This window comes from Callospermophilus lateralis, chromosome 3 (assembly GCF_048772815.1).
Source record: "Callospermophilus lateralis isolate mCalLat2 chromosome 3, mCalLat2.hap1, whole genome shotgun sequence".
Lineage (NCBI taxonomy): Eukaryota > Metazoa > Chordata > Mammalia > Rodentia > Sciuridae > Callospermophilus > Callospermophilus lateralis.
Window position 1 is genome coordinate 171,698,023 of NC_135307.1, and position 13,138 is coordinate 171,711,160.

At 50.8% G+C, this 13,138-nt stretch overlaps 1 protein-coding gene across 1 annotated transcript; it reads left to right on the top strand.

The window, feature by feature from the left end:
• The first annotated feature begins 1,603 nt into the window (after nt 1-1,603).
• Nucleotides 1,604-4,036, top strand: Pdyn (prodynorphin). Its single transcript, XM_076848997.1, has 2 exons — nt 1,604-1,732; nt 3,422-4,036. Exons 1-2 carry the CDS (start codon nt 1,604-1,606, stop codon nt 4,034-4,036), a joined length of 744 nt encoding a protein of 247 aa, XP_076705112.1.
• Nucleotides 4,037-13,138: the final 9,102 nt, after the last annotated feature.

Consider the following 13,138-nt stretch of genomic DNA (forward strand, 5'->3'; position numbering starts at 1 on the left):
CGGGAAGCCGCCAGCCAGGGCGTCACGGGTGGCCGGGGCTCCGTGTCACACCAGCCGTGGCTGCCATCCGAGAAAGTGTGAGCCACCTGTTTGTGGCTCCATATAAATGGTGCGTCTCGCTCACCCGGAACCCTAATCCGCTCGGCTGCTGGTAGAGAAGCCCCGGGGACAGGAGGCAGACGCAGGTGGGCACAAGTCCAGTTCCCCGAGTCTCCCACTCTGGGCGTCCCTGTTCCGGGAGCAGATGGGACCCACCCTGAACCCCTGTGTGATCTTGGGACATCCTTCCAGTCTCTCCAGAACCACTTCTCAGCTGGTGATGGGCTGGTTTCAACACACAGGTCAGGGGTCCTGTGTGGGCAGCCAGCCCCGGCTCTCACGAGGGTCCCACTCTCAATGAGTGAAAGTTGCTCTAGACCAGCGGCACTATGTGGGCTGGCCTTGCACCGCAGCTTCACCCAGCAGGCGGGACGTGGGGGTGGCTCTGCATCACAAGTGCCTGTCTCACAGTGAGGAGTGGGACGAGGTGATGGAGTGAGGGCCCAGGGTGGCAGGGTTCAGTAAATGGAGACTGGATCCCACTTCAGGCTACAGCATGGGGTTCTGGGGCTCATGAGATGGGATCTTTGCACCCCCAAAACACCTGAGCACACAGGACAGAATTGCACTGAGTGCCCATTTGAATGGCTTTGAGTCTTCACTTTTGGATTATAAAGAGTTGGCTGAAAGGGGTGGCTTTTAACAGCTGTTGGTGAAGCAGCACTTCGTCGGGGGAATATTTATTGAAGGCCTATTATGTGCTGGCCAGGGTTTTCAGGTGCTAGGATATAGCACAGAAGAAGCTGGGTACGATCTGTGTCCTTGGAGGTGCACATTCTAGAGGGGGAGCGTGCCCGAGCCTAACAAAGCACCACCACCAAGTGAACAAATATCAAATACATAGGGAAGGCCGTGAGTGTAACAGAATCAAAGCAGAAGATGTGGGAGATGGAGGGAGCTGATGCAGGGATCAGCAAATGCCTCTCTGGCCATGCCACATTGAACTCATTCAACACGCAAAAGAGGGAATCTTATGAAAATCTGAGGTCAGAGTACTGCAGACAGAGAAGCAGAAAGTGCAAAGGTCCTGAGGCAGGAGCAAGCTTGGCCTATTTGAGGAACACAGAACAAGTATTACAGAGAAGATAAGACATGGTTATTGCCTTTGTGGTACCAGACTCTGAAGGCTCACACAGCTAATTATCAAGTAATACATTGTTTTGATGGAAGAATGCAAATTATTGGGAGAATAGGAAAGATGAGCATCTCATTTAGCCTGGGAAAGCTGCCCAGAAGAGGTGATGTCTAGTCTAGGATCTAAGTGACAGGTAACAGAAGAGGAGAGGAAGGGTTTTCTGGCAGAAGGCAGAGGGAACAGCTTGTGCCTTTGTGGGACAGAGCCTGAAATATCATCAAGGGAATTACAGTTGGCGCTCAGAGCTGAAGTGTTAGCATACAGCAGTCACTCAGCACTTGTCAATTGCTTGCATTGATCACCTGGAACCAGGTGATCGGATTTCATCATCCTTGCCTCTTCCTTCCCAGCAGGAAGAGGCACAAGAGAATGGGGTGGCCAGAGCTGGTGATGGCCGCGTGCCTCCTCGCTCTCCCCTCTGCCGCGGCAGACTGCCTATCCCGCTGCGCCTGGTGTGCAGTGAAGACCCAGGACGGACCCAAACCCATCAACCCCCTGGTAGGTTTCCAGCCAGCTTCCTGATGCCCAGGTCCTTCTGAGTGTGGAGCCCAGGGACGGGAGGTCCCAGGCCCAGGCAGCTGCGCCCTCGCGGTACTCATACCCTTGTGCAGGGCTCGTCCTGTCCCTGGACAAGGTGAGGCACCAGAGGCTGCTGTCTCCAGCTCCCATCCACACCCCAGACCTTACCGCCATGGGCTCCCTCAAGCCCGGATAGATTCAGGTTCCCAGGGAGCTGCACGCCTGGCAACAGGGAGGGTGTCTGTCAATCATGAGGCGCTGACTGTGCAGTCAGCAGATCTACATTCCCTTTCCGGGGCTGCTCCCTCCCCAGCCCCGGGCTGATGGACACCTCTAAATCTAGTCACTCTCAGGAGAAGAGCTGTCTCTACCACCCCTGACAGCTGGGATCTGTGTGGCAGGCTCTAAACTTTGCTTCCTTTTCTGGGTCTCGGCATCTCTCAGCCAGGCTTGGGGCCTTTACTCTGCAGACTCGCCCACGATGGCAGGTAGCCTGGGGGAGAGGTGCCCAGGGTGCCCCTTTCTAGCTCTCTGACGCTGGAAACCCCTCTTGGAGCCTCAATTTCCTTTTCTGCAGAAGGGGGGTAAATCTCTGAGCCCAGACAGTCTCAGGTGGTGAAGCATGAGGACTGTGGCGTTAGACCGCCAGGGCTCACGTGGCAGCGTCGACCATGCAGTCATCCTCATAGTCACAACCCCCCATGAAGCAGATACTGTGTCCCCCAACTCCACCCTTGATGAAGCCTCTGAGACCCCGCACACGTGCTCTTTACAGCATGCTGCCCTGCTCCCTGCCTGTCAAGTGTTCTCAGCATCCTTCACACTCTGAGAGTGTTAGGAGAACCATCTTGTCCCTCTGGAGGAGCACGCAGAGCTCCGTGGGAAGATCGATTTCCATCAATTTGAGTCCAATTTTGGCATTACCACCTGTAGGCACGTGTCCTTGGGAAAGCTGTCTCAACTCTCCAAGTCTGTTTTCTCTTCTTTCACACGGACACAAAAGGCACCTACCTTTCTTTATGCATCATTGAGAGCATTAAAATGGGTGGCCAAGTGCTTAGGCAAAGCCACTCATTTTTGTTTTTTCAGATATTGGAAAAGGGGCTTCAGGGTGGGGCAGAGCATGTGTGTGTGTGCGCCCGCGCGTGTGCGTGCGCCAGGGATTGAACTCAGGTGTGCTTAACCACAGAGCCACACCCCCAGCCCTTTTTTGTATTTTATTTAGAGACAGGGTCTCATTAAATTGCTTAGTGCCCCAATAAGTTGCTGAGGCTGACTTTGAACTGTGATCCTCCTGCCTCAGCCCACCCCTAGCCGCTGGAATTACAGGTGTGCCCTGCTCCCCATCCCTTTTTTATATTTCATTTAGAGACAGGGCCTCGCTGTGTTCAGAGCATGTGTTTTAATAATTTGTTAAGGCGGGGCACAGTGCTCCACGCCTGTATTCCCAGCAACTCAGGAGGCTGAAGCAGGAGGACTGCAATTTCAAGGCTGGCCTCAGAAATTTAGTGAGATCCTGGGTCAAAATACAGAATAAAAAGGGCTGGGAATGTAGCTCAATGGTTAAGCGCCCTCTGGTTCGGTCCCCAGTACCAATATATTAAAATAAAATAATTGAGAGCTGGATGAGGGTGACCTCACCACTGTGCTCTCCGGGGTCTTTTGCAGATTTGCTCTCTGGAATGCCAGGACGCCCTGCTGCCCTCGGAGGAGTGGGAGAGATGTCAGGGCTTCCTGTCTTTTCTCAACCCGTCCACCCTTGGGCTTGCTGGCCAGGAAGATCTGGAGAGCCAGGCAGCCTTGGGAGAGGCCTACCGCGAGCTGGCCAAGCTCCTGGGGCCCTTCCTGAAGGAGGCGGAGAGGAGCCAACTTCTCCCTGGCACCCTGACGAAGGAGAAGCTCAGGGGTTTCCCTGGTGGGTTTGGGGACGGAGGGGAATCCGAGCTGCCCGGGGGTGCCCAGCCGAACAACGGCGCCCTGGAGGCTGCTGCGCTGGACTTGGATGAGGAGGAGGCCAAGGAGCAGGTGAAGCGCTATGGGGGCTTTCTACGCAAATACCCCAAGAGGAGCTCAGAGGTGGCCGGGGAGGGGGACGGCGACGGGGAAAGGGCGGGCCACGAGGACTTGTACAAACGCTACGGGGGCTTCTTGCGGCGCATCCGTCCCAAGCTCAAGTGGGATAACCAGAAGCGTTATGGCGGTTTCCTCCGGCGCCAGTTCAAGGTGGTGACTCGGTCCCAGGAAGACCCCTATGCCTACTCCGCCGAGCTCTCCGACGCGTAAGCCCCTCCCTGTGCAGTTGAGTCGGGAGCTTCCCCGCCACCTTCCCGCCCCGAGCGCGAGCGCTCCTCCCCGCGCACCCGCCCTAGTGCTCAGCTCAGCACTGGCTACAAAGTATCCAAGCGCAGCCTTTCTCCCTTCGGCCAGGGACTGTGGGAGTTGCCTGGGGTCAGTGACGAGAAAAAATGGAGATCCCCCTTTCAACAGTGCTTGGCTCAGACCCCTCGACCTTTACAACCACCAGCAGCTTTTGATATTCCTCCACCCCGATCTTATGACCCCCCCCCCAACTCCAGGAATCCAGAGGGACTTGTTCTTTGGATCTATGATCTCCAGACTTTCCTGATTACATGTCCCTCTCAGAAAACAACAACAACTAAAAAATCCAATAAGCATGCCTCCCAGGCAGGCAATATACATATGTATCATGAAATAAGCAAAGGAAAAACATAAATAAATAGAAATCCTAGCCTTGTATGCTCAAACTTCATATAATCTCCTTGCGCACCTCACCTTGGAGACTGAGCATTAGGTGAAAAGATTAAACGCTTTGCCTTTCATTGGGTCAGGAATTCTGCCACGGGGGAGTCCAGTCTTTTAGAGGGTTCAGTGTCTGATTTGCATCTTCTGAACCCTTGTGATTTGGAAAGGCACCTCTCTGGGAGCTGAGCTCCCCGAAGTCCCATTCATGTGGTACCTTGGCCAGATCTGTTCTCCTTCTGAATACTTAAATGATTAAGGAGGGAGCAGAGTAAACCAATTTGTTCTGTGCAACAAATTCAGAATGTGGACCGGTTCCCTCAGCTCTCATTAAGCTAATTAAACCGGTTGGTATCCCACTCCTTCCCCCATGATGAACTGAAGCAGAGTCAAGTGGATGAGGTTAAGCACAGCCATGTTCTTGAGCAGATGAATTGGCTGCCAGGAGTCCAAGCCATCTGGCCCAGCGTATGCATCGGGCATTGGATGAGGGAGTCCAGAGTTAGAGCCTGGAAAGAGAAAGCCCTCCTCCACTCCCTGGGCGATTCCTTCCTCTGTGTCTCCAAATAAAACCAGAAAGAGGAAAGACATGATGGAGTGTTTGAGGCCAAATGAGTTCCCTTGATTCAAATAACCCAGAATCAGAGGCAGAGACCTCCTGGTGCTTGGGTTTCAGTCCCCCCACTCTCTCTCCCTGACACTAGGCTTGGGTTTGTGGGTCCAGCAGATGTGGCTGGACAGGAGAGAAAACCGACTCAAACTTGGGTCATTTGTACAAGATGCTTCTGAGCAGACCTCTTCATGCACAGCCTCCGGGGCTCTCATGGTGTTTGGAAATGTACAGATTGTTTTTTGGGGGTTACTTTGTGTGCTTTTTAAAAATCCCATTTATGCAATTTACTTGGAATTTGCTTTGCCCTTAATAGGCCTGTGTAATTTCCTTCTCCTCCAGTACAATAAATAATAGATGCTAATGATTTGTGTGTGCGAGTGCGTGTGCACCAGGCCCGAGTGAGCCGAAGGCCCAGAGAGAACAAAAGATCGTTTGTAGAAAAGAATGCTAGGGAATGGATATCTATCACGTATCCATACACAGTTTACACACGTGCACATTCATCACACACATACACACACACACACACACACACACACACACACACATATACAGCCATGTTTGAAAACAAACCGTGGCATGATAGAGCCAAAATTTTCAGAGTGCCACAGTCTTAAGTTTGATAGTTGAATCTTGAGTAAATTATCGACTCTCTGGGCTTTACTTCTCTCTTCCATAAAAATAAAGAGTTATAGAGTTGGGGTTGTGGCTCAGTGTAGAGTGCTTGCCTCGCACGCGTGAGACCCTGGGTTCGATCCTCAGCACCACATAAAAAAAAAAATAAACAAAATAAAAATAAAGTTGTCCATCTACAACTAAAAAAAATGTAAAAAAAAAAAAAAGAGTTAAAGTGCCAATTTTGTCTAGTAGCTGTGAGAGTTCAATGACATCATATATGCAAAGCTCCTAGCATATAAAGTTCGCCCTCAAAATGAGAGTTTCCTTTCTTCCATTATCTTAAGGGACAGCAGCAAAGCTCGTTTTGCAGCCACACAATAGAGAGCACAAGGAGGGCTGTTGGGAAGGGAACTGCTTTCTATGCTGGAAAAGTCCAAGAAAAGAGAGAGAGAGAAAGATGTTCCTAATGAGGGTGTGTGTGCTTGAGTGACAAGCTAGCAGAATGTCCTGTACTAAAATGACATCCTAGGGTGGGGAGCCTGGCTCAGTGGTAGAACACTTGCCTGACATGCACGAGCCATGCTGGGCTCCATCCCCAGCACCGCAAAACAACAACAACAACAACAACAACAAAAATACAAAATACATCTTCACTACAGGATACAGATGAGCTGTGTTTAAATAGGTCAAGTGTGCAGGCGAGATGGCTACAGACCCCACAGGGACCATCTGGACACTGGCTTTCTGAACAACGTCGTGGAAAAAACAGGGGCAGGGAGGTTTCAGTCATTCAAGGCACAAAGCTGCAGACCTACTGTGTGTGGTAAGCGTTTCGCTAGGAAAACAAAACCCAGGCCTCTCTGCTCTTACAGAACTGACCGCTTGGTGGGGGAGAGAGAAGTAAAGAAATCAACAAAATATAAATGTAGAATTAAAAATAGTGGTAATTGCTCTAAAGAAAAGAATCAGGATACACAGGTAAGGGTAACAGGTGTGGGGGAAGCATCTCCCTAGGGTATTGAGGAGACCATTTTCTAAGGAATATTCTATTCTTTTTTTCATTTTTTTTGTTTTAATTAGTTACACATGACAGTAGCATGCATTTATGCACTTTGATATATCATACATAAATGGGGTATCATTTCTCATTTTTTCTGGATTCTTCTATTCTTGATATTCACTGGAAAATCAAGTTGGAAGGAAACTGAAGTTTGGATTCATCTTATCCAACCACCTACCTTGGGCCAAAATGGACACATTGATAGTAAACTTTAACCTGCCTGAATAATTTTATTGACTTGGGTCTCACAACACGTTGCCAATCCTTGCTGATTCAGCATTGGAAATTCCCATCTTTGTGTTAGGTTGATGTTTTGATTCCTGTCACTTTTACCCTTTGGGTCCCGCTCCTGCTGTATGCTAGCCTGGGAGATCCCCTAGGGAAGGATTTTCTGTCACTTGCAAACAAGTAACACAAACAGGTTAAATGAAGAGACAAAACAGGAAATTTGTTGGCTTATGTAAATGAAAAGTATGGCAATATTTTGCTTTGGGTAGAGCTTGATCGAGGAGCTCATTAAGGACCTCAGGACCTCCCATCAGGGGACTCCTTTCTCCTTGGTGTTGGACTCATTGTGAAGTTCCAGGTGCTTTTAGATGGCTTCCAGAAGCTCCAGGCTCTGCCCCCCACGCAGGTTCAAGTCCCATGTGCTATTTTCACAGTGATTCTAGTCAAAATTTCATTACACCCCATTGGCTCCTATATCCAGTCATGAGCTAATGCCAACCATGTGGACAGATTAGTGTGGGGCTCTGATTGGTCAGGACCAAGCCACATCGACAGTCCAGGAGACAGGGTTGAATTCAACCACAGGTGACCTGGAGGAGGGGAAGAAGTGGGTCATTCTGGAGAAGAAAATCAAAACGTGGCTCCCGGTAGGTGAGGGATAAATGCTGGACCACTGAACACTAGATGGTCACCCACTTAGGGAGTGGAGCCGGCTGCTGGGGTCTGGAGAAGCTGGAGAGCTTGTGCCACGGGAACGTGGTCCCAGAGCAGCCAGACCCTGACTCACACGATACTGCAGACACCTGGATCCACAGAGGACGTCTCTCAGGGTTTCAGTGTGGACGAGTCATGTTTTTAAAAACATGACAAACAAGAATATGTTGGCATGACACAAATCACTCTCTTGCCATTATTCAATGACTTCATTTAAATTTAAAAAAACACTCCCTGGGGCTGCGGATTTCAAAACACTATCGCACTGGCCTCAGCTTATCTCACTTGGTCATCACGAGAAAGGTCTAGAGGGTAGAGGGGTCACGGAGGACCTGGGCTCAGACCTCGCATCCCTATGTGACCCTGGGAAAGCTGCTGCTCTGTGTTTTCAATCTGTCAAGTGGGGGAAGAGACATGGGCTTCACTAAATGGAAGCGAAGACTCAGTACTGGAACGTCTCCAAGGCTGGCGACACACAGGAAGTGTGTGACACCCATGGCGGTCCTCTCTCCCAGGGTGGTGCCTGGTGATGGAGGGTCTGATGGAGGTGTGCGTCATACATTGTGGTCCCCTCTCCCAGGGTGGCACCTGGTGGTGTTGGGTAGGATGTCTCTGGGGTGAGGCACACATCCCTGTAGAAGGGAAAATGTTCTGTTGGGAGTAAGAAGACAGCGACATTTAAAACATAAATATCTGTCATTGAGGTGTCTCGTGCCTACCATAAAGTGTGCTTAAGTGAGTGACTCCAGGGAGTTGCTGAGCGCACACACACCCCTGTGTGACCACCTCTCTGTCCACGGTGTAGGACATTCCTGCCCCCCACGGGGTTCCACAAGGTCATTTTAATGAGCTGCTTGTGAGAACAGGGAGCAAGCTAGAATTGGAATCAGGACCAAAGCATGGTAGGCTTCCAGAACACCGACCCTTTGTCCTGCCACAAAGGCCACCGTGCAGCCACCACAGAGCAGTCTTTGGTTAGGGGATGCCAACGTCCCAGTAACCTTAAAAAATGCACGTTACTAATAGGCGTGCGGTTCCCATGGTAACGCTGTACACCATCCCGGGCGAGCCACGTCTTGTCATAATGATCGCGACAGTCATAATGATCCCTCGGATTTGGACTGCTCCTCCCTCGCCCTCGAGCTCCGAGCCCTTCATACAAATGAGCCCAGCGACCGACCAGGCTTGTCTGCTAATTAAAGACCCCAAAGTGAAGACAACAGAGATCCCTACGACTGTGTTGGGAACAACGGTTCCCTAATAGGTGTCATCTCACATTCTTGATTCATGGGCTGGGTCCACGTCGCCTCCCGTTAGCTGTGGAGATTTATAATTACTCCCCCAAAATGTAAATGTGCACCTAGGATGCTTCCCGCCACCTGTCCCGTCTCTAACTTAAGCCAGGCCCATTATTCTTTGTCCCCCTCACTCTCCATTTGGTGAGATCCATGCAGCCTTTGAACCTGAGGAAGGAGCACTGGACTGAGAGTCCAGGGCCTGGAGACCCCAGCACGGTCCCCGCCCTGCTAGCCCGCTGTGGGAGGTGGCCTGAAACCTCTCCAGGACACAGATTCTCTTCTGTGAAATGATGTTAACAATATCGCAGGATCCCTTGTCCTCTCGGGAGCTGATGCCTAGTATCTGATCTGCATCTGTCAGGAAATGCCGAACACAGCTTCCATGTCCTTATCTTGAAAGGACAGTGATGGGTTCTACCCTGGGGGTAGGAGGAGGTCAGGGATGAGGAGACAAGGGTGGCGTATGGCCCGAAGTTGTTGAGTAATCAGTGTCCGTGTCTTCCCCACTCGAGGCCATCTGGTCTCTGATAGACATTTATGGAGCACCTTTGTATACCCAGCACTGGATGAGCACCAGGGGATTCAGTGGTGATTGGGCAAAGTCCTCGGTAGGTCTCAGGGTGTCAGATGGTTCCGAGAGGTGGGAAGGAAAAGCAAGAGTAAGGGTGCCACCGGTGGAGAGCAGGAGCGGTCACTCAGAGAGGTCACAAAGGCCTCTCCCGAGGGGTGACACATGACGAGATGTGTCAGAGATTGAGTGGGGAGCCTGCCATTGTGCAGGCAGGGGTTGGGTGGGCCGGGGAAGAGCCCTCAGACAGAGGGAAGGGCAAGTGCACAGGCCCCGAGGAGGGTGCGAGGCTGTTCTGCACAGGGGAGGAAGGAACAGCTGGCGAGCAGAGGCAGAGGGTGGGCAACGAGGCTGCCAAATCAAGGGGACCAGCTGGCATAGGGCCTCCTGCATCTCAGCACCGTCCCTGTGCCCACTGTTACCCTGGAGATGGTGGAGCCTCTTGTGCAATCCAAGCATCCTGGTCTGGATCATACTGTTGCCCAACCTGAGGGCCCTGGAAATGACCTTGACTTTTGACCTACGATGAAATGGAGTAAGCATAGGAGAGACATTGTCTGAGCTGGATGTAAAGAGATGGCCCTGGCTGTCATGGGGAGGGCAGGCTGTAGGGAGCTTGAAGGGATCTTCCAGTAAATGGCACCATCCAAAGTAAGGATAAGAGACAGAGGTGACCAGGAACAGCACAGGAGTTTTGTTTTCCCCTTGGGAACAAAGCCACCGTCACAACACTCTTTTCCTATCCAGTTGCCATGGGCATCAGACCATGGCCCCTGGGTGGACCAAGCTCCCTGGCTCATCAGGTGGGGGTGAGTTCAGCGTGTGCCAGGTGACAGTGGAGAAGTCGGGCTGCAGAACTGAATGGCAGGAGGAGGGCAGCTCAGAGCGCCACCCCGCCACCCTCTATCTCAGTCTTGAGAAATGTGGCCTCGGGGTTTGAACTCCCTGGGAGAACGGCCTCTGAATGAGGACTGGCTTTACACAAAAGATGCATCATTGTCAAGTGTGCAAATCAAATTTGTGCAAATCGAATTGTATTTTTAAGGCATGAGGGAATATTGCTATTCAATTTCCTTATCGATTTTACAGACCATAATAATGTCTCTTGCCCATTTAGAAACATTTGAAAAGTCCAGAAAAGCATCAAGAATGTTCACGTGAAATTAACCAATGGTCAGGGTTCAGACAGTGAATGCTCACTGAGTCCTCCCCTGGGCCAAGGCGCAGTGGGGACCTCTGCCCTCAGGGAGTCTCCAGGCCAGCAGGGGAGACCCTGCAGAGCAAACACCGATGGCAACTACATGAGGAGTTACTCTGGGGAGCAGTGCATGAACGGGAAGCTGCAAGTGTCAGGAGCAGAGACCTGGCCTGGTAAGGGCTGGGAGGGCTTCATGACAAAATGACTTTGAAGCTGAGACTCAAAGAGGAGGAGAGAGCTAGGGCAGGCGTGGCGAGGGCAGGAAGCGTTCAGTAGCCACACACAGACACGGAGGGAGCTTGATCACACAGGATCTGTAGGCCATGTTGTGTGTGTCAGAAACGAGGGAAGCAAGTGGAGGATTTCAGTCAAAGAAATGACATGGCCACATGCACTGAATCAGAGTTTTCTTGGACAAGGTGAAGCATGAACATTTACATGTAAGCATTCAATATAGAAAACAGCTATCCCCCTTGATCTCCTCTCAAAGATATCAATCATCAATCCATTTGAACATATCTCCTCCCGGGGTGGTGACTTGTCTCTGAATCCTGGATGATGCACTTTTCTCATGTAACATTGTGCATTTTTTTAACACATTCTTCCTAAGTGTGAGTTATAAATCCGCACAATCATAACAGTTGACAAATTGGATATGCCACACTTTCCCGAAGCATTCCTCATGGGCGGGGGGTAACGAGTACCTGGTTTGCCTTTGATTTTCCAAGGCTGTGACTTCATTCTGGTGTCATTATGAATCGCATCTCTTGCACTTTTGAAAGAATCCTGGATGAAAAATTCTATGGTCGCCGTTCCTATGGGATGGACGTTTGAGTTGCTTACGGTGTGATTATATTGCTGTTGCTGCTGTCGATAACCCTGCGATGGATGTATTCCAACTGATGAGCTTCAATGAACCACATCGTCACCAGCAGTCATTGCTAAAAGGACACCGAGGATTCAAAGACTGTTTCTCAAACTCAGACATCTAGGTCGCCTCTGCCAGAGCCCGCCCGGGCATCACCATTTCCTAACACTTTTCTGTAATATGACTTACTTTTTAAGAACCTCTGTAAGTTGATTTAAGAAGGAAACTCGATGTTATTGCCATGAGTGGAAAACAGAGAATATGTCCCATTAATAAAAATGGTGGAACTATGAATTCAAGGAATAACACCATAGGAGGGGCCACTGTGAACCTGCTCGAGACAGCACACACACAAAAGGACACTTTGTGAGCATCAGAGGGCGATTGAGACTCTCCAGCTCCAAAAGGAGCCTTTCTCTGCTGTAGAATCGGAAGGTTTCAAAGAACACTGGAAACCGCGACCCCCCACCCCCCAGTCCCAGGCGGCAGAGTGTCGCCCAGCATCACCAAGGGAGCTGTATGGGGCAGGGCTGCAGCGACCTCAGGTCACAACAGGCTTTGTGCCCTGTAGTAATGAGCTGGGCGCTTACTCCCAGGGTGTCAGGGTGAGTGGCATGGTCCACCCCATGGCCAGGGAATGAATGCCACTCTGTGTCAGCCCCGTCCTGTCAACTGGCTAGCTGGATCATTCACCAGAAGGACTGCCCCGTAGCTCCTGCTGCAGAGGATGAGGCAGGAACAGATAAAGTCCATCGTCCTTTGTATAAGTCACATGCAATAAGAGCTTTAATCTTGGAAAACATTAATAGAAGGTGCACGCCTGACATCCCAGCAGCTCGGGAGGCTGAGGCAGGAGGAGGCTGAGGCGGGAGGATCGAAAGTTCAAAGCCAGCCTCAGCAAAAGCAAGGTGCCAAGCAACTCATTGAGACCCTGTCTCTCATTAAAATACAAAATACGGCTGGGGAGGTGGCTCAGTGGTCAAGTGCCCCTGAGTTCAATCACTTGTACCCTACCCCAAAAAATTAATGCTTTATTTTTTAATTTTAGGTTTACGGAAAAAAAAATGAGTGAGAGTCCACAGAGTGCCTAGGTACCCTTTCGTCTCCCCAACATCTGGAGTTTCCCCCACCATATCCTGCAACCCTGTGGGACATTTGTTCCAATCCATGAGACAGTATTGACACATTATTCGAGTTTTCTCCTTGGGCTACATATTCTATGGGTTTTGACATTTGTACAATGACGTGTACCTGCCGCCGTGGTAGCACATAGAATAACAGTTCCACAGTCCTCGGGGTCCCCGTGCTCCACCTGTTCATACCTTGCTCTGGAAATCCCTGGCAACCGCTGATCATTTTACCGTCTCCCTAGTCGCGCCTTTTCCGAGTGTCATGTAGTTGGAGCCAGGCAGCATGTAGCCTTTGTCAGACTGGCTTCTTCCGCTTAGACACGCGCTCTT